The sequence below is a fragment of the Lepidochelys kempii genome, chromosome 4 (genome assembly GCF_965140265.1).
Source record: "Lepidochelys kempii isolate rLepKem1 chromosome 4, rLepKem1.hap2, whole genome shotgun sequence".
NCBI lineage: Eukaryota > Metazoa > Chordata > Testudines > Cheloniidae > Lepidochelys > Lepidochelys kempii.
This window is the reverse complement of record NC_133259.1, coordinates 16,870,028-16,895,308: the sequence shown is the minus strand read 5'-3', so window position 1 is coordinate 16,895,308 and position 25,281 is coordinate 16,870,028. Positions and strand designations below refer to the sequence as shown.

The 25,281-nt window shown below is 43.0% G+C and overlaps 1 protein-coding gene and 1 long non-coding RNA gene across 4 annotated transcripts in view; one reads left to right on the top strand and one right to left on the bottom strand.

Moving 5' to 3' along the window:
• The first annotated feature begins 817 nt into the window (after positions 1-817).
• HPSE (heparanase) lies at positions 818-23,936 on the top strand. 2 transcript variants are annotated; one of them, XM_073340546.1, is made up of 12 exons: positions 818-1,016; positions 4,143-4,288; positions 6,329-6,454; positions 7,099-7,272; positions 9,461-9,632; positions 10,678-10,725; positions 14,025-14,118; positions 14,784-14,890; positions 16,325-16,439; positions 19,794-19,912; positions 20,906-21,052; positions 21,992-23,936. In XM_073340546.1, the coding sequence occupies exons 1-12, from the start codon at positions 862-864 to the stop codon at positions 22,149-22,151; spliced, it is 1,563 nt and encodes a 520-aa protein (XP_073196647.1). In that variant the 5' UTR covers positions 818-861; the 3' UTR covers positions 22,152-23,936. The 2 variants fall into 2 exon arrangements, with proteins under 2 accessions (XP_073196647.1, XP_073196646.1); XM_073340545.1 differs by having other exon boundaries at positions 818-1,034.
• LOC140910192 (uncharacterized) overlaps positions 2,151-25,281 on the bottom strand; it is a 35,091-nt gene continuing 11,960 nt past the window's right edge. The window contains exons 2-3 of one of the 2 annotated variants that reach the window (XR_012158450.1): positions 17,814-19,115; positions 2,151-4,467 (exon numbers count right to left, since the gene is read on the bottom strand). This is a non-coding gene — a long non-coding RNA (uncharacterized lncRNA). Of the gene's footprint in view, positions 4,468-15,351; positions 19,116-25,281 lie in introns of those variants that run through there. The other variant, XR_012158449.1, reaches the window with a different exon arrangement.

Sequence of the window (25,281 nt, the reverse complement as noted above, 5' to 3'; positions counted from 1 at the left end):
TTTTGTGTTTGCTGTAATAATTGTCCTGTACTTCACTGAATCCTTACGCAGTTGATTCATTCATAAGGTTGGGTAACCCGTACCACATTCCAATCAACTACTAGAATGTGAATTACTCTGGCAGCTATTCAACACAGGGTGTCTCCCTGCTGCCCTGCCCAGTGTATCCATACACCATTAATCGGCTCCCTGCCCTTGGAACCATAGTATTAACCCAAGGACCAGCGAAGCCTGGAGAGCCATTAACAATCTTCTTATGCTGGGAGAGCAATGAATTTGACCCAGGCTGTCAACACACGTGGGTTAGTTTGCTCTGGTGGGTCTTGCTCTGTAGCTGAACTGCAGCGGGGAGGTGGCTGACTAGGAACATCTGAAGGCTTGTGCCAGCCCGAGGCCTGCGGTTTCCCTGCCTTTGCTCCCAGAAGCGTTGAATTCCTGCAGTGCAGGGGCGGGTGCGAACTCAGGCTTATTTCAAAAGGCCTCTGGCTCAAGAACTTCGTTTTCAGATGGGAAGCGGCCTGGATTCCCAAGGGCAGCGCATCTTCCTAGCCCTCCTCTGCATCCCGCACCATGGTCCCGGGCATGTTCAGAACAGCCTGCGGGGAACCATGAGCCCGGATCAATCCCTTGTGCAAGCCCCATCGGCGGGGCGAGGGGCAGAGAGCCGCTTATGCCACGAGAGCGCCGCTCCCGGGGGCCAGGCCCAGGCTGGAGAGCGCAGAGCGCCACGTGGGGCTGCCTCGGCTCCGCCCGGCCGCCGCGCACGTGCGCCAGGGGGCGGGCTGGGGGCCGCCCCGCGGGCCGGGAGCGGCGAGCTGCGGCGGGCGGGCGGCAGCGGCGGGCGGGACCGGCGGGGCGAGGATGCTGCGGCGGCTGCTCTGGCTGTTGCTGGCCGGGGCGGCGGCGGCGGCCGGCCCGGCGGTGCTGAGCGCCGAGCTGCGCGGCGAGCCGGCGCGGGAGGTGAGCCCGGCTTTCCTCTCCCTCACCATCGATGCCAACCTGGCCGCGGACCCCAGGTTCGTCCCCGTCCTGGGGTAAGTGACCGCCCCCCTCCCCGCTGCCTCCCGGAGAGGAGCAGCGATTTCCTCCCCCCGGGTGGAAAGACGGGGCCAGCTAGGGGCGGGAGCGGCTGTGACCCCCCCCCCCCCCCGTCTGCAGCCGCCAGCCCGGCGAGGTCAGAGGGGAGCCAGAGTCTGTCCTCTCCCCTGCCCGGGTCCAAACGGTCCTGCCAGTCCCAGGGTGGGTGCGTCCATTACATATACACACACACCCCAGCCAGGTGCCCAGGGGACCCTGCCCGGCTCTCTGCGGCCCAGCCCTCTGCCTTACCCTGTGGTAGCCCCCGTCTGCGCTTTGCGTTCTCTCCCCGGGCGCGGGACGGCCTGGGGCCAGCTACCGCCCAGCTCCGTCTAAGCAAGCACCTTTATTCGTAAGGGAATAGCATTCCAGAGGAAACGTGTGAAAACCAGCCGCGGTTCCTACCCACCTGCTAGAAGCTTAGCCGAGGTCACCTAGCCAACCTGTGGGGCCCTACTAGCCCAGTGTTTTTCCAGCCCTTCTGCAAGGCTTGGAGGTATCCTGGGGCAGAAAATCCTGTCTATTTGCTGAATGAAAAAGGAGGACGAAGGCCCTGTGTCAGTTCAGGCTCCACTCTTTATACTAAACTCTTTAGTAGACCCTAATGGGGTCTTCTGAGCAAGGACATCTAAACTGCAGTTTTATAGCCTCACAGTCTGAGCCCCGTGAGCCTGAGTCAGCTGTCCTGGGCCAGTCATGGGTGTGTTGTTGCAGTGTAGACGTACCCATTGGCAGGAACACAGGGTGGAGGGCGTTCACAGGACAGCTGCCCATGCTGTACTTGTTCTGAGGATAAACAAGGTGCTTTGTCCTGCAGGGCTGTAACTCCAACAGCTTTTGGAGTTACAGCACGTTTTCATCAGCACAAAATCCCACAGGATTTTTTTTAAACTGAATTAAAGAGAGCAGGAGAACTGAGCAGAGAAAAAGGTAGGGCTGAGGTACACTGACAGGAGAACAGTACAGCTACCAAGGGTCGGATGAGGGCCAAACACCACAACACAAAGGAAGCAGAGTCCAATGATCGAGAGGCTCCTGAACTCACAGCCTTCTAGCTCCTCCACCGAGCAGGGTCATGAAGTGAGCTGACCTCCCACTCCTGGTGCAGCTTTGGACTCTCCTCCCACTTATGTCTTTTGCTTCAAGTGGAGTGAAACAAGTGGAGGAGGCTCTGTCACTGCCTGAGGCTGAATCTGCACCTGCTGGAAAATGCAGTCCTCCAGCTCAGCAACCCAGCCCTTCTAAGGAAATACACCAAATAAACCAACCCATGTTTAATCTTCACCAGAGTTTTTCCTCTCTCCTGTTTTCCTTCTGCTCTCATTCTCCATGTTGCTCCTGCCCCCCTCTCCCACTTTCACTCCTCCTGCATCCACAAATCTTTTCTTTTTTACCACCTGTCTGTTTTCTGTCTCTTTTATCTCTCGCCTTGTCTTTTGACTTCCTCTTTCCTGCAGCTGCTTTCATCCTCCTTGTCTCATTTCTGTTCTCTACATCCCCTTACTCTTAGTCCCCATTCCTTTGTTTCTCTTTTTCTCCCCCTCACGCTGCCTCACTCATCTTTTTTTTTTTTCCTGGCCCCTCTGTTGCATTTTCCTTTGCTCGGTCTCAGTTTTACCTTCATCTCACAGGGGTGTTGAGGATTAATGTGTTAATATTTGACTTGCTAAGCACTTTCTTCTCTCAGGGCTTGGGTCTTGCCATCTTTTGGGATCCCTCCTGTTGCTTGGCCACTGGAGATGGTCTCCCATGATGTGGGAGTCTTCCTTCTAGTTAGCTGCAAAGAAAGTCTGCCCTTCTCTTCCACTGCCTGAGCTCTGGTAATAAGAGCCTGGAGCCACTTGCTCAGGCAGTCATCCTTTTTCTACTGACAGTGCACCCAGCAGCAAGGGGGTGGGGGAGGGAAGGGCAGGTATCTTCAACCTGCCTCAGAGATGGGGAAATAATTCCCCAGCCCATGGCCTAGTACACTTCTAACCTCTCTGACATTCAACAGCAAAGTGAAAGTGGAATGAACGACAAACGTCTAATCAGAGAGTTCATGATTCAGGCTCTGCCACAAAGAGGAAGTAATTGGTGTCTGATAATCTCCTGCACAGTTGTTCCATAACAGATAACATTGGTGAAGCACAACATTGTTGTCTCTGCCGCAAGGTCAGACTGAAGAGGGGCAGTCTTGTTTCCTCCTTTGCAGTAGCTGGGCTCAAGGAGCATGTTCCCTGCACGTTACTCCAGCTGAGAACCTGCGCAATCTGTGTGTAATTGTGTAGACCAGTTTAATTTAAATAGGTTTTTTCATCTGTTGAGTTAAATTGATGCTAGCCCCTGTGTGGACTCTGTTTTTGGTTTAAGAGTGACTGGCTTCAGTGTTGCTTAGGTCAACTAGGAATCAAAATTTTAAAGTAATTTTAAGTTAAACCAGTGCCCAACTTTCTTATGTAGGTAAGGCCCTGGTGTACTCCAAACTGCTGGTTACAATGCTTCCTCATTTCAGAAAAAGAGAAGCAGGGGCAGAACAAATGAAATCCCCCCAGCATTCAAACATGACATTAAAGTGCTGTCATCCTTTCCAATTGTTGGAATTTTTGGAGAGGGAAGGTGGGGAAAACTACAACAAAACATAGAAAAAATCCTTCATTTGCAAAGGATACTCCCAGTCATATCATTGACCATTTTCATCAAAAGTGAGGACTTTCCGTGGAGAGCAGCTGCCTGACCTACAAAATCATTGATGACTTAGTCAGAAATCTGCTAACCCTATGATCTAGTGGCAGCCCTGCTATATGATGCAGGGGGTTGATGTATGGATTGGGGTGTGCTGGAGGTAACACACTCAACCCATGGGTGTAAAAGGAGGCAAAGAGTGACATATGGTTAAGGGGAGGTATAAAGAGAGGAAAGGGAGGGGAATTCCTGCAATCCCCACACCGCCTGAGGCCACAGGCTGCAAAATTTACATCTGGATCTGAATGTTTCTGATGATCAGACCCATCTCTACAACTAATTATGGTCAGCTTGACTGTGATGAAGATGTTTGTTCCATTTCTCAATACTCCCTTCTCCAGCTCTCCCAAACTGCGCACTTTAGCAAGAGGTTTGTCTCCAGGCTTCTTGAGATTTGGTGGCACCAGAACCGACTTCCTGATCTTCAATCCAGAGAAGGATTCAACTTTAGAAGAGAGAGACTTTTGGGAACCACAGGTGAATCAAGGTAAAACTGATGGCAACATGTTAACCATGAAAATGTCTTTGATTTAAATTAATTAAAATGTGCTTTAAAGCATGCTACAGATACAGTAAATACAGGGAGAAGCATTCCAGTCCATGCTTACTTGTCAGTAGACTCGCCTGAAGTTGACAGGCATGTCCCGTGTCCTGCAGGACTCCTAGCTGCTGGGAAAGGAAAGCACAGGTGAGTGGAGCCTGCCCTAGAGCTACAACTAAGTGAAGCCTCCAACTTAGTGGGTCAGGGCTGTTTAGAAGATTCTTCTCTGCATAGGTCTTTAGAAGCATCTTCCCTCCTACCCCTTCCATTCTGTTCTGTCTCTTCTCTTACCACCGCCCCAGTACTTAACAGTCTGCAGTCTCCCTTTCCCCATCAGCTGTTTCCTTGGGTTTCTTTACATTATGAGCTCTTGCAGGGCCTATTTGTGTGAATAAAGCCTAGCGCATTCTGACTGGTACCAGAGTACAAAAAACAAGCGATAACAATTGAGATGCAGGGTGGAAAACCGGTTACTTTACAGACAGAATCCCCACCTAACAGTTGGCAAATCTACCTTTCTACTGGGTTGCTGTTCCATACGATGTATCAGAACAGTGTTCCCAGCCTCTGCTTTCACCTATAGGAGCTAGAAAATTGCAGCTATATCTTAAAAATAAAGCACTAACTGAAAAAAATAATTAGGTGGAAGAGAGGAGATTATTCTGCTTTATTTTCTTGTGGTAATTTGCAAAAACACTCCTCTTTGGCCTATTTCTGATCCCATTGAAGACAATGGTTTTCTTCTTTCTTAGGGCAACTTGAAAAGCAACATTTAAAGATCAATGTCCAGGTTTGTCATCCACTCTGTCAGCTTCCAGTGATATGGAATGAACTAAGGCTGTCCCTCTGGAGAAGGCTCTTAGGGGAGAGCAACTCACTAGATGTTCCAAGGTTTACTCCCAATTAAGGGGAGCAGAGTTAGGACAACATTGATTGCTCTAGAAAATCCCACCCTTATATTTAAATAGCCTGTATACATTTTTTTTTAAATAAAATATCCCACACTTTGCTTCTGGACAGATGGCTTGCGTATGCCAAGTTTTAGCATCTGATGAATTTCACTGAGAATTTATAAAGTTGGGTTCGCTAATGAAAAGCCTTGAAAAAGCAATCTGTACAGTGTTACTAGTGGGTGTTGTTAAATTGAAATATTCCCTGTACTTTGTCCTGCTCTCTTGCAGTGTTTATGAATGTACATCCTCCTCAGTTTACTGTCTGACGGTGTCGGTGTGTGGTTTATGGGTTCAGTCATTTTAAAAAAAATATTGCCTGAAGAACAAACTTAACATTTTCAGAACTTCTGCCAAAGCCTTTTCCTCTTATAATGAGATCAGCAGTTCTCACTGCATCAACCAGGAAATGGGTTTTTCCTGTTTTGTACAATGAGAGCTGCTGACCGTGCCATCTTCCTGCACTCTGGTTCTTTATTCAAATGGCACATTGTCTGTCTAGTTGCTTTGCATACAAGATTTAAAGACATTAGCATGATAACTCAGAGAACTGCCTCCAGCAATAACCAAAGAATGTACCAAATTATAGCCACCCATAATCCAAATTCATCATATTCCAACATGGTCAGTCAGTCTCCACTCTAAATGTTTTAAAGATAAGATGTGCTTTGCACATATTAAAGTGCTTTCCTGTAATGGGAATACTTTTGTTAGAACTGGCAAAGATGTTAAAACCAGTAGAAACACAGTGAGTGCTGTCACTGTAAATGCTAAGTATTTTTAGCTGTTGATAAGACACCTGGCTTTATTTGATTGTAGAGGGCGGAAATATCAACCCAATCATTCTTCTTTATAACATTTAATGTACTGAACTCGGCAGGAGGATTCAGCCTACAGAAATGCATGAATGAGCGGCTCTGTACAAACTTAACTATGTTTCTTTATGTGGAATACAATCCTCCATTTATTGTAACCTAAGCACAATCCTATGAAAAGTTTATTATTGTGACATGTTGTGGGTTTATTTGGCCTGCAGGTATTTGTGGAGTAAGATCCATTCCTACTGCTGTGGAGGAGCTACTGCTATCTCAGTGGCCCATCCAGGAGAAGATACTCCTTAAGGAACAGTACAGGAAAAAATACAAAAACACCACCATTACAAGTAAGATATTTGTGACAATACCTGTTAATTGGAAGGTCACTCTTGTGCTGTGACTTGCAACTGTGATGTTGCAAACCTATTTGAGTTCTAGGGCAAAATTTTCAAAAGATAAGTCCCATATTCAAAAGAGATTTTGACCATTGGGCTCCTAAACGTCTTTGAAAGTTTACATAGACAAGGTGGGTGAGGTAATACCTTTTATTGGACCAACTTCTGTTGGTGAGAGAGACAAGCTTTCGAGCCACTCGGAGCTCTCCTTCAGGTCTGGAGCTCTGTGTGGAGCTTGCAAGCTTCTCTCTTTCACCAATAGAGGTGGTCCAATAAAAGGTATTACCTCACCCACTTTGTCTCTAGTATCCTGGGACCAATGTGGCTACAACAACTTTGAAAGTTTTGCCACTGGGGTCTGTTTTCTGATTTAGTATTTTGTCAGTTGCAATGGGAGTTGAGAGGATGCTCAGCATCTTACAGGATAAGGTCTTGAGACTGTAAGATTGTTGGGGCTGTAAGTGCTACGTACATCTTCAGCACTAATAGAACAAATATGCAGCCTACTCATTGTGTTGATTATTTGTTTTAAGTCAATTGGTACTTCAGAACTTTGAAGAGAATAATTCATTTTCCCCCCTCCTTTCTTCTTACAGAAAGTACAGTGGACATTCTGTATAGCTTTGCAAAGTGTTCAAAGCTGGATCTGATCTTTGGCCTAAATGCCTTACTTCGAAAAGGTGGCTTGCAGTGGGATAGTTCAAATGCTCAGTTGCTCTTGGATTATTGTGCTTCCCAACATTACAACATGTCTTGGGAACTTGGGAATGGTAAGTGCAGAGCATGAGAGGGGTGTGTGTTAGATTTAGGGTAGTCATAGTAGGTATTATGCTGAGAGGTACTGGTGACCACATCGATCACAAATCTCTGAGATTGGATGTAAGCTCGCCCAGCATTTAACACAAGGAAGAGTTAATCAGAAGCCCCCTTCACCCGAGACACAGAGAGGTTGTGAACCTTCCTGGGAGTCTGGACTGAGGCCATATCTACACTACAAAATTAAGCCAACCTAGCTTACATCAGCATACAGCCGCTGCAGTAATTACATTGCGTGTGTGTGTCTGTGCTTTGCTCCTTGTGTCGGAGGTGCACGTCCTCACCAGGAACATTTGTATCGATTTTACTGTCAGGGTAGGGCATCGTGCAATGACTCCTGAAAGTCACTAACAGTCGACATGAGCAATGCAGTGTCTATCCTGACACTGCGTCGACCTAACTACTTTGACCCTGCCTGTATGTCGCTCGTGCAGGTAGAGTTAAGATGGCGTAGCGGGGCAGTTACGTCGGCAGGAGCAAAATTTAAGTGTAGGTGCTTCCATAGTTAGGTCAACATAAGATGTCTTGGGTCGACCTAACTCTGTAGTGTAAACCGGACCCGAGTGGGCAGAATGCTTTTGCTGAGTATTTGGATAGGGGTGTGTGTTTGAGGGAAGGGGGAATACACAGAAACTGAGGACAGAACAGAGAGGGAGGCAGAGGCAAAAAGCAAGAAAACCAAGCTATATCCCGTGAGCATAGTGTGACCCTAGAGAAAGCTAGAGAGAGGGCTTTTGAGTCTGTTGGGTAAAGAGGCCTGGGGCTGTAAGCTAAGACATTGCTCCTTTTGTTCTTGGTTTCTCCTGCATTCGGTGAAGCAGGACTTTGTATGTTCCTTGTAAATAAACCAGATTGCATCAAAGAAAATACCCCACTCTCACCAATTTCTGCTCACAACTGGACCATCCTCAGGACCCCAAACCTCGAGTAGCTGCTTGGATCGAAAAGGGGCCACAGTATTTTGTACATTCCACTGCTGCAAAATTGCAGAAAACTCTTGCCTGCAGAAACCCTGTCAAACAAAGGCAGATTTTTGTGCCTGCATCTCACAGTTTTGCAAACTGATCCATAAAGCTGGAATTTTAATAGTTGTCAGATTGTTCCACAACTAGAGATGGGATGAATCACAATTTTGGGATATCCAGGTAACACTTTGTGGCAGTTGGAGTCCTAGAGATCCATAATGGCACTGGCCACTGTTGGAGACAGGATACTGGGCTAGATAGACCATTGGTCTGACCCAGGATGGCAGCTCTCGTGCTCTTATCCTGAACATCAATAATTGCAATCCATTAGGGAGCCACAGTGGGAGAAAGCAAATTACAGGGAGCAGGTCTGGGGTTAGGAAAAGCAGGGTGTCAGCAACAGTGACCAAGGGGCACTGGCTAAGTGGGAGGGGATTTCTGGTAATGCAGTAGAGGGAAAGAGCATTTGTATACCAATTTTTGGGAATGGGTTGGCTAGCAGTAGGCTGTACTAGGCAAGGGGCAGGAGAAGGGACTCTGGATTCAGGTGACAAGAGGGAGACGAGTAGTGGAACACAGCAAAACAAGTCTCTAATAACAGGATAGGGGGAGGTTCTCTGGGGCTGAGAAGAGAGGCGTAGCAGGCCAGGAAATGGGAGAGAGCAAGGTGAGACTGGAAATATTTCCTACCACATAGCAATGGCCATTAATTTCTACAATGAAAAATGTTCAGGAACAGCTCTGTTTGATACAAATCCAAATAAGGGCATATTTTATGGGGAAAATGGGTGAGATCTTAATCATGACTAAGAGAAGCAGTGGAAGACCTACTGCTTGAATTGTTTTAAATCAATTCTCTGTTTGTAAAGTGCTTTGGCATCCTCAGATGAAAGGTGCTACAGAGGTGCAAAATATCATCATCGTTACTTATCCAAACTAATTTAGACAGAGGTCTGGAAAACGTACTATATGGAACAATCCTTCCCTGGGAGGGCCTCCTGTAGATGTAATAGTCTCTCCCGTCTCTTTTTTCATAGCTTATCGACTGCCCAATTGTGTAGCTAACTTTCTGTAAGTTGGTTGGTTGTTACCGCTGTGCACATTTTGAATGAGTCATATGTTTGTTCTGGTGCGCTACTGACCAACAGTCTGTGTGTATATGTTTGTTTTTTTTCAGAGCCAAACAGTTTCAGGAAGAAGTCTGGCATCTATATTGATGGTTCCCAACTAGGGCAAGACTTTATTCATCTGTATCACCTTCTGAGAAACTACAGCAGTTACAAGAATTCAAAACTTTATGGCCCTGATGTTGGTCAACCACGGAAAAATACTCAGAAGTTGTTGAAGAGGTAGCAAAGCAGAAACCTGCCATCACAGGCTTGATAGGAGAAGACAATATGCTGAGCGTAGAATGCAGATGTGTATGGGAGGGAGGACTGAGAATTTAAGGGGTCTGATGATTCCATAGTTAGACCATGCCTAAGGTGTTAGGATACCGAAAAATTAGATTTGATTGAGAATGAATTCTGTTTTAGTTTTATGGAAAACTAGAGCCAACAACTGTCTGCCTGTCAGAGTCAGATTGAAATCATAACTGCATTGCCAGAGAGTAAGGGCTAAATCCCAGCTGGTGTAAATTGGGTCAGTTCTGCTGATGTAAATGGAGCTACTCTGATTTATGGCAGAAGCTCTGGCCTTAAAGGGGTGGCAGAAACTCACTAACCCACACACCTTTCAGTCAGCACCAGAAAAGTGAGTCCCCACCTTTCAGCAATGATTTAATAAGAAATGCTGTGGCAGTCTCTTACCGCTTTATTATTCATTATTTTTGCAAAATATTTTTCAGTACATCTAGTATACTGTGAAATATTACCAGAAATAAGTGACATAAATTGAGTATAATACATACAACAAATTTTAGAAACAAACTCAAGGGAAGGAGGAAGGTAGAGCAGGGTATTATGAATATTTTTTTAAATTTACATTAGGGTGTCTAAAACACATGAAGCATCAGTGAGATTGCAGCATTTGATATAATGGAAAGCTGGTGCTTTAGGTTTTTATACATCTGATATACATTTTATACATTTGATACCAGTCAAAAAGCCCCAAGTCCACTTCTGCTGTTGTCGCTAAATCATGTTTAAATAAAAGTTTTAACTAGTGTCTTGCATGTGAGAATCTCAAAGTACTGCACAAACATTAAATAACCCTCAACAGTCCACTGGTGTAGGTAAATGCTACTAACCCCATTTTATAGATGAGGTAAACTGAGGCCCAGAAAGGCTCAAGCTCACTCAGCTAGTCATTCTCAGAGGCAGGATTAGTTTTCTGCAACTCTGTTTTGTGCTCATAGCCCCACAAAATAATGGAGTTCTTTTTGTTTATTGACAGCTTCCTGAAATCAGGAGGTAAAGTAATTGATTCCGTTACCTGGCATCAGTAAGTATTAAGTATCTATTCAGTTGCTATAGTATTAATAGATACAGATTTTTGTGAAACCTTATTGATTTTGAATACCATGATGGCGAAAGTAGAAAAACGTCAGTTGAAACAGCAGTTCAACACACACCTGCTCACTGTGGAACTCTGTCCCCGTCGAGTGGTGGGTAGGACACAGAGAGAAGTTGATGAATTTGCATACAAAGTGGGGTCTTAGCTCATGCAGTAGAGCCACAAGCTCCTAGAAACAAAAGTCCCAGGTTCAGTCCCCACTGCCAGTTACTCATCTGGCAGCGTGATGTTACACCAACCCTATGTGGTGTTACACCTATCTTGCTTTTAATAAAAAGAACAACAAAAGAAATCTTGTAGGGCCCTAGCTTGCAACCCAACTGAACATGGGAGGGGGGTGTTTCATGGTAGTAAGCAGGTTTTGCAGGATCAGACCTTAAAGACTGACTGGGGTCCTCTTATTTCAAAATGATTCAGCAATACAGCATATTGCAACAATGTTATTCTGCAAGTCTCTTGGCTTTGCATGTGAGAAGGGAGGGTGGAATGTAGTTGGAGGTGAAATATTAGTGCTAAAATGCCAGTGAAGGGTTTAATTGGCAGCATTTGTAAACACAGATTGTGACTTTTTTTCTTAATTTTTATAAGGTTTGCTTGGTAGGTGTTGATGAGGATTCTCTATGGTACCAGACTTTTGACAATTCCTGAATGGAAATGTTGTGTCTCTTTCCAAAATGCCAGTCTATTTCTTCTCCTTCCCACCATGCTGATATATCCCATGACTCCTCCAATGCTGTGCATGGAGTTTCCCCCATGATTTTACCTCTCCTTTCCCTGTTCTGAATAAACAGTATATATCAAGAGAAGAGATTTTTAAAATGTTAGGATTGTCAAACAGGCCTCTTGGCCACACCAGTTTTACTATCCAGTCCCCATATCACTGACAATCAATGGCTGTGCAGCTCCAATAGAGGTGGAAAGATGTAGTGGCATTCCTGAGCATTTTATAATGGAAGGATAGCCAAGAGTCTACTCACTGTGGCTGTGCACAGGGCTCCATGTGATTAGTAAGCCTACGTGTGCAATGATCACAAGAGAGATCCTTCCATCCTGTTAACAGGGAGCCAAGAAGTCATAGCAGGTACATTTTTCAAAGCAATGCAGGGAGTTAAGCAGGTTTTCTGACCAGGAAAGGGTGGTGTTCCAACAGACAAGGTCTTGTGGGCTTTTGCGTATGTAGCATTTTGACAGGCACAGCCGATGGCATATGCAGACTGAGCAGCAGCCCAGGTTGTCTCAAAGCTCCACAAATGCTACAGAACTTGTAACAGAATAGACTTTCTGACTTGGAGGTGAACGGGGCTTTGCTGGCATAAAGGAGGAGGAAGAGAGAGTCTTACTCACCTTTGATTAGTAATTTGCACTTTCTAGCTAATAGTTCACTCTAAACAGCACAAGGAACTGTCCCAGATGAAACAGCCATATCAGAAACGAGAGTAATGCCACAGGGTAACTAATTATGCAAATCGCTTAACAACTAAAAGAGGAGCATTAGGGATGGATGCTGTTCATTGCAAAAACACCATTTGCAATTCAAGGAAGTTTGTCTGTTGCCCCAGTGGAAGCATGATCCAGCTGCCCCTTGGCTGCCACACAGGCTTTGGCTAGTAGAGATAATAAGTCTGAGGGAGAGGAAAGGGGAGAGCCATATCCCTGAGGATAAGACCCAGCTGGTCTACCTGAGTTTGAGTGCCCTGGGGTGCCAAAGGATGCTCCTGTCCAGCTGTTGCTGAGGCTCTGGAGAGCAGGGCCGCACCAGCGTTCCAAGCAGGTGCTTGGGGCGGCAGCTAGAAAGGGGCGGCAGTCCATGTCCCGCGGCAGCGGTAATTCGGCGGCAGCTCCTCTCTCCCGCCGGCCATGGGGAGGTCTGTCATTAGAGACAGTGAGACCTAGGGACCAAGTCAAATTGGCCTGCCCTACCTTGCCACAAAAGGAGCATATATTAGCTTATCGCTTCACTGCCCTCATGGTCATCAACCATTTTAAACATCCCGGTAGGTAGGAGATCTGTGCTGGAACTGAGCCATATTCTCTGTTGCACCAGCTTGCCTCGTTAAAGTCAGTTGTGCTGTGTGAGTGCGACTGAGAATTCAGGTTTCAGAGTAGCAGCCATGTTGGTCTGTATCCACAAAAAGAACAGGAGGACTTGTGGCACCTTAGAGACTAACAAATTTATTTGAGCATAAGCTTTCGTGAGCTACAGCTCACTCCATCGGATGCAGTACATGGTGCCACAAGAACTCCTTTCCATTTTACTGAGAATTCAGCCCACTCAGAGAGAAACTAGTCTAGAGAAAATTCCGGAAACCATCACCAAGAGCACAAACTAATGCCACCAATGTAGTGTGTAAATAGGGATAGTAACAGGAGCCTTAGGCAACATGGGTTGGTGCTTTACATTCTGCATTTTTCTTCATTCCTTGTGCCTGTTCAAGTTTAGTGTAAACAAAACCCCTTCAGGCTGAAGACTAACTTTTTCCACTCTGAGAATTACCCACGCAATTACCATTAATACAACTTCAGCTGCATGGTTAAATTCCCATTCACGTTTGACAATGTGCCTCTGATAGTCTTAACTCTCCTTGGGACCCAACCCAATGTGCAAATCATAGAAATATTATCTGAATTGCCAGTTCCCATGTATGTGTTCTAGTGATGTTGTTTTTAAGTGTTGACATATGGGCAAAGCTTTATAAAATAGGACCCTAATTTAGGAACGCACTTAAGAATGTGCATAACTTTAAGCATGTTCCTAGGTCTCCTTGTCACCAATAGGACTTAAACACATGCTTAAGTGCTTTCCTGAATAGAGATGCTTTCCTGACTCTGGGTCTATATTGTTCAAGATCCCAGGTCATTATCACATAATATTATAGAGCTGTAATGTATTTTTAAAATGTAATACACTTCAAAAAAACCTTTTTGATTAAGGTTTGTAAAATAAAGAAACTAATTAATACAACTCTACATAAATGAACCCCCTAAGTTAATTAGATAGACAAATAATATTTCACTCTATGCAAAAAGTCTGCCTTAATAATAGAGCCAGCAACTAACATAGAAAAGTGATTTTGATACAGAACTCATCTACAGTTGGGAGTGTTGCTGGAATATTTTAGGACATTCAGGTTCTGTGTGAATGGGGAGAAGTAATTTGTAAGAGAGGCAGTGTAACCTTGGCTGCGTCATTTATTTTTGCTTGCTTGGGGTGTCTCTTAACTTTTCAGTTACTACGTAAATGGACGTAGCGCTACCAGAGAGGATTTCTTGAGCCCTGAAGTGCTGGAAACCTTTATTACAGCAGTAAAAGATGTTCTTCAGGTACAACGTTATGTTAAATTGTCTGTGCACTCCGCAACCATGGTGATGGGCATATAAGAACCAGAATAGAAATTGTTGGCTAGCGATACAGCTAAAGACTCTCAATGTTTAGATGCCGTATTCATTGTAAATAATATAACAAATATCAAAAATGCCAACAACGTTTGATCTCAAGGCCTTGGTATCTACTAAGCATAAGATTGAACATATTATAAACCATGAAAATGAATTTATAGTTATTTGTTCATGCCATCATAGCCCCAGAAATGAAATTTATGGCCAGATTCCGCCACCTTACTTGCACTAAGTAGTACCTTATTCCCAGAGTACTCCTGCTGATTTCAACAGGACTACTTACATAGTAAGATACTGCGTGTGAGTAAGGGTTGCAGAGTCTGGTCCTGATTTAATTTAGATTTGGGAATCTATTATTTAATATATGTGAGTTTAAAAAAAACAACACGTTATTTCTTTCCCCTACTCCTGTTAATCAGAAATCTTATGGAGCCTTGCCTCATTAAATATGGTCATATTAGGAGGCCCTGAAAGTCATATGATCTCTCTAGAGATCAGTTCTAAAGCGCATAATTGTGACTGTTTATTTAGGCACAGCCATGTATGCACTTACTTTCCTCTCTTTATCCTAATGACACAACATTCTCTAGATTGTTGATGGAACTGTACCTGGTAAAAAGGTGTGGTTAGGAGAAACAAGTTCAGCCTATGGCGGTGGAGCTCCCAGACTGTCTAATACATACGTTGCCGGCTTTATGTAAGTAGAACAACATGTATTCAAAGTTACTGGTACTCGGTTTTTTTTCTGTAGGGCTCTGGGTTTTTCTGGAACTCCTTCAGTTAAATGACCACCATTAAATGTCCAGCTTGTCAGCAACATTTCCCTGTCTGAGTAGGACTGGCTTTCTTTGGAGCCCCATAATACTTCTGCATGCAGACCTGAAGTGGTCACTCTCATGCAAGTTAGTCCCCAGGAACAGAGAAAATTGATCCCAGAACATTCCCTGTGTGAGGGATCTAGCCAAAGACATGTTTTTATGTTAAGTGCTGGCCAGGAAAATGTTTGCTTGACTTTTAACACTGTATAGAAAGGGTGGCTAAAATAAGTGTGGCCTATAGACCATAGTGCAGGGGTTCTCAAACTGGGGGTCACGAGGTTATTACATGGGGGCTTGCGAGCTGTCAGCCTCCACTCCAAACCCCACTTTGCCTCCAGCATTTATAATGGTGTTAAATATATTAAAAAATGTTTTTTATTTATAAGGGGGGGGGTCACACTCAGAGGTTTGCTATGTGGAAGGGGTCACCAGTGCAAAAGTTTGAGAACCACTGCCGTGGTGCAACCATCGTAGCATTCTTTCAGGTCACTGCTTCATGGGTAAGTTTGGAGGTGTGGCCCAGCGAAACTACAGGTCTCCGCATACTAACACAGATCATACTGGGAAAAAAGTTCTGGTATTGTCCCTAGCTTCATCCATAGCTGGCGCTCCCTCCACTTGTGATGCCAAAATGAGATGCAACTGAAAGAGCAGATCTTCACCATATGTTTGTCTGTGTTTCTTTTTTTGGCCGACAGTGAAATAACTCACCACACGGATGTTTAAATTGTTGCCGCTGGATTTCAATGTTAACGGTTCATTGAAATGAAAGGACAGTGTTTATGCTTTTCTCAGAAGTTTAATTTCAGTCAGTCTGCAGACTCAGGCAGACATAACTGCATTGGTTCACGTATGTTCACGTTTTAGCAACCAAAAAATCTGGAGAATTTTTTTACGGAGGAAAGTCAAAGGCTAGAGCACAAGATGACCTCTTCATTTGAGGCTCCATCTGAACCTTATTGCTTCTGCTCAGGACAAAATCACATGCTGAGCCTTTTAATCTCCTAGGCGGCCGCCTCTCTTTACCCAAGACAAAGATGGTGACGAGAGTTTAAGGAAACAGCACAGTAGAATCAGACAGCTCGTCAAATGGAATGTGAAATGGATTTTCAGAGAGGCTCCTGTCATTTCTGTACTTTGACTTAGTTTTATGTTTTTTTTGTGCTTAGCATTATCATTTTATTTTAATTCTCGTTTCATGTACAAGGCAGCAGAGATGGCATTAACAGTTTAGATCAGCAGTTTTTTCCCCTGTTTATGTTGGGGATGTTTGTATTACCATTTTTCTTTTTTTGTCTCCTGTTCTCTGGCAGGTGGTTGGACAAATTAGGACTGTCAGCCAGAATGGGTATTGATGTGGTGATGAGACAAGTGTTCTATGGAGCAGGAACCTATCACCTGGTGGATGCAAATTTTGAACCTTTGCCTGTGCGTATACAAGAGCATTGCCTTAATAATAATCATACATACCGTATATATTTGTATTCTGGTTAAACGTGAGGTGGAAAGAGATGCCAGCTATTTTTACCTCCTTAAAGAGACTCACATGTAGGTTCCTGTCACGTACCAGGGTACAATCCAGACTAATGAGCAGGTGTGTCATCCCTGCCTTGCAGCCTTGGGTGCCTTACAATGCCTTGCTGAAGTAGCTCCCACCTGGGCCACTCACAACCAGCCTTCTAGCATGCAAGCCACACCCTGAGTGTATGTATGTAACTGTAGCTTGCCAGCCACACTTGGGTTACACTCTGGCTCTCACTAGCCTTGGTTATGCTGTAAGGTGACCCCAGCATAACCCCATCCCAGATTTCCCCCCCAGAAATGTATGTCCTGCACTGCCCAGCCCTCTCCTCGACAGTACAAATTATATTAAGTTGGCGGTTCATTTAAGAGAATAATATGCACGCAACTTGTCACCCCAAGTGGAGTTACCCAGCCACTTCAATTTAAACACACTGGATTAGATAAACCAATAAAACAAGTTTATTAACTACAAAGAGAGAAATTTTAAGTGAGTACAAGTAATAAGGTATAAAAGTCAGAAATGGTTACAAGAAAAATAAAGATAAGACTAACACCTAATTTAACTACCTATATAAGATTAAAGCAACGTTTGAAGAAACGTTGCTTACTGCAGTCTTACTGACCAAATTGTGGGATGGGAACCCTCCCCCCAGAGTCCAACGATTGCTTTCTTTGTCCCTTCAGGTACAGTGAATATGATGAGCAGGGAAAGAGAGTGGTGCCTTGGGGTCTTTGTCCCTCCTTTTTATAGTTTCAGTCCGTCTCTTGAAAAACATTTCCAGCTGAGCACTAGGAGACAGAATCTATGTGGAGGGATGTTCCCTGCTGGCTTTTTCTCACCTGATTGAGCTTCCTTTGTTTCCCTTCCTGCTTGATGACTCTGTTTTATACTTAAATGCAAATTAAGCAGAGCACACATTCCTTTGTTTAGGACAGACCTGTTTGCCAAGCTCTGTTTGGGTAGGGCTGTGGAACATGTGTTAATAACATCATAGAGGGAACTCCCACACATATTTTATCAGGACTATACTGACCAGCAAATTGTGAGTTTTCAAATGATACCTTACAAGGCATGCCTTGTACAAAATTGATCACAGTGGCGTGATCACAGGGTTACATTCTCTCACAGTATCCATGTATCTAAAATCAATTAAGTTCTGAATATGGATCACATGCAGTCTAAGAACACAATAGCTAAAGAAAAATAAGGGAAAAATTATGTGCTTGAGCAGCAGAGATGGACCTAAGCCACAATGTTCTATCTAGATACAAACTTACCCAAGTCTTCTGAGGAGTCCTTGCTTTAGTTTGGGGTTTTCTCTAAAGAGTGGTAAATGATTTTCAGGTGTTAATGATTTGAGATGTTTCAACTTAGTTATTTATGTTATGAGCTAATAGCATAAGAATATTATTTTTAAGAACAAAGCTGTTAGTCCTAATTGTTGAGATAAAAAAGCAACAGAAATGAATACACTTTTTCATTTCCTTATAACATAAGGAGCCAGATTTATTTGGAGTAACTATAAAGGTTCTACTCTTTCTATGAGTGTAGAACTCTCATTAGTGCTAATGGCAATTATACAGGGATGTGGGGAGGAGTAACCGTTCCCATCCTTCTTTCCTACCTTCCCCACACTTAATCTGCTTCCAAGTTGTGGCTGCTACAAATTTGTGAAAAGAGGGCTTATAATGGAAACTGGTGTATATAAGTATGATGCTGTTCTATGCATCCTGCTCATTGTAAGATGTCCCCATGGGACAGGGCTGTGGGGGGATTTGAGAGTTGGTATTCTTTCTGGTTTTCTTTAATCTAGAGTAGATAGTGGGAAATGTATACGACTATAAATAAAGCCAGTTCTCTGGGTTTGCTGGTGAATCACTCATCTGAAAATTTAGATTTTTTTCTATATAGCAGCCTTTGTTATGTAGGGGAAATACCTTTCAGGATCCAGAGGAAATTTAAAAATAAAGAGAGCTTCTATAACAGGCTCATTTTGGAACCAGTTAGCCTTCACATGGTCCTCATAAATATGGTTATGGGGAAAGAAACGAGTCTGCTAAAATTGAACTTGTCTTTTCCCCATGTGTTTCCCAAGCCATATTTACCAAGCTTATCTGAAGTCCATGTTTCTCCTGATGTTAGAACTACAGAGCTATTCTAGCAGAAAGAGAGTTGCAATGTATTCTATCTCCTCTTAAAAAAACAAACCAAGTTAGAAAAAGGGACAGTGCAGCAATATAAAGACATGGGACCCTGATCCTGCTCTCTCAGCATTTTTGCATTAGGATAATTACAGTGACTTCAGTGGAGTTACTCCTGACTCTCTCAGTTGAATGAGTTCAGAATCAATCCCTTGATGTTTATAAAACCGCTTTATTGGAAAAGAGTTAGCGGTTCAAAGGGTCAAGTTAAACAGGGCACAGTTAGAGCTAATTGAGGGTCCATACCAGTGAAGTACTGAGAGCAGCTCAACTCCTGTTGATTTCAGTTGAAGGTTAGGGCACTCGGCACTCTGCAGGTGTTTATCATCGTGCAGGATCGAGACCTGCATCTCCCACTTGAAGGACTCCTGTATCCACCTATGAAGAGAGGAGAGCAAAATAGCTCTAACTATACCTTCTACACTCAGCAAAGCGGAGACAGGATTTTTCTTTGTCACATTATTTGTTGTGAACTTGAACAAATTTGATATGAAAGACATTGCAAAAGAGAGCAGAAAAGCTCTCTTAATTAAACAGAAAAGTCCCTCACCATATACTGCGTTCGCTCTAAGCTGCACGAGCAGGTGCAGTTACCGGATTTTTAGTCATTCTATGTCACCAGCATGTTAGAGTATTCACACTCCCAACAACCTGAGGGTGGCAGCAGAGTGAATGTACAATGAGAACATACAGTGTAAGTGATGAACGTGACTTGCCAAGTTCTTCAATTTAATGGAGGGCGGGTGGTACGGCCACTGCAGACTGTGAGCCCAGCGTGGCTCCATATCCAGCACTGGATGGTGGATCTAGTGGTTTTAGGAGTCTGCACTTAGGTATTAAAAATGAGAGGCTGCAGCCTGCCCTGGTACATGCATACTGGATGTAGCCCTCAAGCTCCTGGCTCGTTATCATTTGGACCTTGTTAGAGTCACATTTTGGACACCCTTAATACAGAGCATGGTGATATTGTATTCTAGTGTCTGAGTGTAATTTGCCTCTTATCTAGAATACCTTGTTTGCCATATGGAAAAATGTTTTGTTTTATATGCAACACAGGATTATTGGCTTTCTCTGCTGTACAAAAAACTGGTCGGTACCAAGGTACTGAAAGTTGGCCTGAAAGGAGCAGATCCGAAGAGGCTTCGAGTGTACCTTCATTGCACGAATAACCACAAGTAAGCATTTTAACACAACATCCAGGAACAAATGAATACAGTAAAAACAGAGGCCCTAATGCACAATGAGCCCATTGTAACCAATGAAAACATTCTGACAGGCTAAACGGCGCTTTGGATCAGGCCCTGCAATTGATCGGCCATTACACAGTGTAACACGTAGAATGGGGAGGGGAGTTCTAGAAAAACATTCAGGAGTCTCTTATGAAACTGTCAACAACTAGGTCCATAAGAATTGCTGTAGTGAATTATATGAGAAGGTATAGGTGATGGTGTGGTTAAAGCCCTGGGCTGGAACTCAGGAAATCTGAGTTTTATTCTTTGCTCTGCTCCAGACATTCTGTGTGACTTTGGGAAGTCACCAAATCTCACTGTGCCTCAGTTTCCCATCTGTAAAATAGGAATTTTTCTTCCCCCCCCTCCTTTTGGTCTATCTTGCCTGTTCAATCTGTAAACTCTCTGGGGCAGGGACTGCTTCTGTGTGTGTGTGTACAGTGCCTAGCACAATGGGGCCCTTATTTCAGCTGGTGCTTTTAGGTGCTACCGTACTACAAAAATATCACCACCATTGGGTCCATCCACTGCAATATCCTGCCTCTGGCAGGAGTTACCCTCCATAGAACTAATTCTAAGGAAATGAGAACAGTATACTTGCAGGTGCAACCTTTTATGTCATCTCCTTGTCCTCCATATTGCTCCCTTCATGGCTAAGGCACTGGGGCTATTGGTGTAGACATAGCTGCAGATTCAGCAGCCCATCCCCAGTGTCTCCCTGTATTCTGGGACACGGTGAGCAGTTCATCTCTCTTGGTGCACGGAGGGCACAGACACACACATGGAGTTTGGCCATTTATCCTCTCCCTGGGCAGAGGAACCACAATTGTTCTGGTGAAGAGGGAATGTGATCTACCCAATTGTGAATACAACTCCTTTCAAGTACTATAATTTTTTAATATGTGACTGTTAATGTGCTTTTCTCTTCTTCCCTTTCAGCCCAATGTACAAAGAAGGGGATGTTACTCTGTTTCTTTTAAACCTCTATAATGTCACCAAACATGTGCAGTTGCCCCATAACTTATCTAATAAGCATATAGATGAATACCTTTTATTACCTCATGGGGAACAGGACATACTTTCCAGGTGAGAATACATTTTCTTTTATTGTAAATTGTACCCTCACTATCATGTAGATGAGCTATAAAAACAGGTCTCTATTTTCAATTTTTTAGGATTAAAAACTAGTTACTTTTATGTTTGGGTTTTTTTTGTAAGTGCTTACTTATAAAATTTGGTCTCCTAACAGCAGGCACTGTTGATAAATGTTATTGATATGATAGCTCAGCAGACATGTAATGACTATTATTGATGATCTGTTTCTGCATTTAATATGGAACATGGGAGTGATGGAACATCACAAAAATGTATGAATCAAAAGGCTGCCTGTATCCAAGTTCAATATTTTAGGTTTGATTCTAATCTCAGAACGGTTTTGAACACAGGTTTATCTGTGATGATTTCAGAGTAGTTACTCTTAATTTACACTGGTTTTAGTAAGATTAGAATCAGGCCCTCTGTATTTAACAGCGATAATTAATATTGCTTACACATAAAAATGGTAAGGATCTACCTCCTTAGATTCTAAGGTCACTGTGATCATCTGGTCTGAGTGCACCTCTTTGGGTGTCAGTGGTGTATTAACAGTTTCAAGAGAAACAGAAGCTTATCTGTGCTTTTCAAAGTACATTCTCCACCCAACTTGTGATTGTGAACAGTTCAACAACAAAAAACTTTTACTTTTCAGTTTTCATTAAAGTTACCCCACATAAATGTGTGTGTATATATCATGTACATAAATACATGTAGCTTGCAGGCAGCTTAATACATCTAGTAGACATGCTGCCAGTATCCTGTACACTTGTCAGTCTGTAAGGATGGGGGTATAAGTGGTTTAACTACCTTAAAGCAACATAAATCTGCCTTAATGTCAGCACTTTCCTTCTTTCTTCCAGTCACACCAAGTGAGCTTTGTGTTAGGTGGTCCACAAAACATAACTAACCCAACAACCTCTCTCCATGCAGGTCTGTTCAGTTGAATGGTCATGTCTTAAGGATGGTGGACAACAAAACATTGCCAGCACTTACTAAGAAACCCCTCCATCCTGGGAGTGCTCTTGGCCTTCCAGCCTTTTCATATGGATTTTATGTAATAAAAAATGCAAAAGCTATTGCTTGCATTTAAATGTTGAACACATCCTCACAGGACGGTTGCAGGTGCATAGTGGCTAAAACTCAAGTTTGATACTAGAGGGTCACGTTTTTGTAGTAAGCATTAACTCTGGCAAACTTGCTGCAAATCTGCTGGGGTGGCAGCAACAGCAAAAGCTGGGGGAAGAGAGGGCATAAATGCGTATTGTGTACTGTGTATATGAAGCATATTGATGTAAACCTGCAAGAACATTTTTCCCTACGTTTTGGGAAGGTTGTTTCCTTCCTTTCTTGGGCCCCCAGTGGTCCATTTAGCAGCAAGTCCTTCTCTACTCAGCACACTTCTGTCACAGGAGCTGATTACATTGTGTCTGCAGATCTGCCAGCCAAAGACTTAGATATTCCCTCATCTTCTAGGTTATATAAATTTAAGCACAATTGTTATAGCGGCCTCTTTTACTGAGAGCAGATGAGGTTCATGAGGGCTCTTTTAAAATGTATCCCCCCCCAGTGTTTTTACTCGCACTGTTCCTTTAATGCCCACAGATGATGGGAGAGCAGGAGACAATCATGGGAAAGCTGCCAATAGTTACTGCAGGTAATGAGCGTCTGACTTTTTTGTGCATTAAGGGATGTCCAAAGCCCAGCTGCACTATTCAACTGTTCGTTATCTTGGGAGTAAGGGATGGAGAAAACAAGCAAAAGGAAGACTAAGAAAGGAAGGATTATCTAAATGGAAGGAGGGAAACAGAGAGAGGGGAAAAAGCTTAAGGCTTGTCTACGCTTACAAGTGCAGCGGTGCCACTGTAGTGCTTAATGAAGACAATACCTCCTATGTCAACAAGAGAGCTTCTCCCATTGACATAGGTACTCCACCTCCCTAAGAAACACTCCTGTAGACACAGTGCTGTCTCCAGGGGGAGTTAGGTCAGTATAACTGCATCACTCAGGGGTGTGGATTTTCACTCTGATAAAAATTTTTCTCTCTGCTTTACTGATTTTTCAGGATAACTATGATCTCCTTTTAACCTGCTTCCCTGGCTCATGAATGTTATCAGTTTGGGAAGAAGTTACCTCTAAACAACTTCACTGAGCATATTGACACTTCCTCGTGAAGTCCCCTGATATCACTACCAAGGGCCTGAATTATGATCAGGCAGGATAGTTTCACTAACTGTATACATATGAGGAAGGGAGGGCACAGAGGGTCTGACTCAAAGCCCATTGAAGTCCAAGATAAAACTTCACTGGGCTTTGGATCATGCTCAGAATAACTAACGTGGCTGTAGGAGACAGCTGATTTCTCCCAGTCAGAAATGTGAGCCCTCTCCAAATCTATAAAGCTCAGGAGATCTCTTAAGATTCTTTGGGCCAGCAGAGGTAAATGACAGCTGGAGTCCTCTTCTCTTGGCAACCTTTCAAAGCCATTTTCCTTCTCTTAAACTTACTGCATTCTTCCTATACCTTTACTCAGGAACTATTTATTCTTATATAAATAAATCTCAAAACACAAATAGCAATATATCTTAAAGCACAGATATTGTCTTTGATATTTGTTTGTACATAATTTTCTTAAAACATACAACCTGCTACAATGCAAACTGTGAATGCTTATTTTGAGATATATCAGGAAGAAAGTTTCACATTACTGTATTTTCCGTTTGCGATTTAAATGATACAATCAGGTAAATAAGGAACCAAATTTCGATTTTGTTTTTTAAAAAACCATCAAAAACATACAAATCACTGAAATATAGTTATGACATTTTGTTTAAAAATTGCAATGAAACCAGATAATTTGTGTTCAATTTAAAATATTCATTCTCCAAATTCAGATGGAAGTAAACAGACAGCATAAATTATGAAACATAAATTAGATTTGTAAAGTTCTTAGTTGTAACAGTCTAAAGTTTTGAAAAACAAGTAATAAAATTTCTTTTTTTAGCCTGACGACATGCTTTTCAGGACCGTTCTTAAAAACCAGCAACACAGCCAACCCTGTTTATAGTGACTTTTTAATATTGCATATTTTAAATAAAATTTATATCAGTTTAGTAATTGTGGTTTTCTTTAGAAAAGCAATTTAAAAACTGGAAACACAGCCCTCATTGTTTTCTTTAATGTTGTGATATTTTTATATGTGCACATTTTTAATAAAGTAATTTATATCACGTTTTAGTAATTGTGGTTTTCTTTAGAAGGTTCATTTTTAGCTTATTCACATCTGTGAATTGTACATCCTATATTATAGTCAGATTTCTTTTTCATCAAACCTCCTCCAGCTGCTTTTCTATGATTTCCCATGAGAGTGCAAGAGATAAAAAATAAAAGAATCTCATCTGAAGCACACAACCTTTTATTGTGATTTATATTTTTTGTGGAACATCATAAGAGACACCACCAGACAAACACTGGTTTTACAATTTCAACCAGATGAATGTGAAACAAGGGATAGTACAAATGCAAGGGAGCATGGAGATAAGGCTTGTAATGTCAACATGTAAATCAGTGTGAGATGTTTAAAAATGAAACGTATATTTTTAAACATTCTTTATTAAATAATTATCATTATGGAGGTAACAATTAGTGATATTTAGAACTTGGATAGTGCTTTTCAACCTCAAAACACTTTACCAATGTCATTAATCTTTATAACACCCTCTAAAGAGTACTATATAATGAATAGGAAAGCACTATTAGCCCCATTGTACAGGTGAGGACATGGAGGCAAAGAAGTTAAATGATGTGTCCAGGGCTACAAAGGGTTCAATGTCAGAGCCTGGATTAGAATCCCAGGTTCTCAGCACTGTGCTCCTGTAACTAGATTATGCCCATGTCCCTTCCACTACCGTTGTTGTTGCCTCAGCATCTTACTTTATGGTTTTTTTCCCATGGCATTATAATAAACCATAGGAACTTAATCCAGACTAAGGAATTGGTACGTACATGAGATCATAGCTCATGAATTTTTCCTGTCTCCATTTTAATTATTTTCAAAGAAATTACTTTTTTGTTTTAATACTCGTGGCATTTTTCAGACGTATATGAGAGAGAACAGCAGGAAAGATAAACAGCTTTGGCATGTCACGCTTCTCTCCTCATCCCCAGAATTGGGAGGAAGGGGAATTCAGGTTCACACACCTGACATGGTTCGGTTAAGCAAA

Coding starts and splice junctions, on each gene's coding strand:
- HPSE (XM_073340545.1), top strand. CDS start 862: ATGCTGCGGCGGCTGCTCTGGCTGTTGCTGGCCGGGGCGGCGGCGGCG. Junction 1,035..4,142: donor AGGTTCGTCCCCGTCCTGGG/GTAAGTGACCGC, acceptor TCCCTTCTCCAG/CTCTCCCAAACTGCGCACTT. Junction 9,633..10,677: donor ACTCAGAAGTTGTTGAAGAG/GTAGCAAAGCAG, acceptor GTTTATTGACAG/CTTCCTGAAATCAGGAGGTA.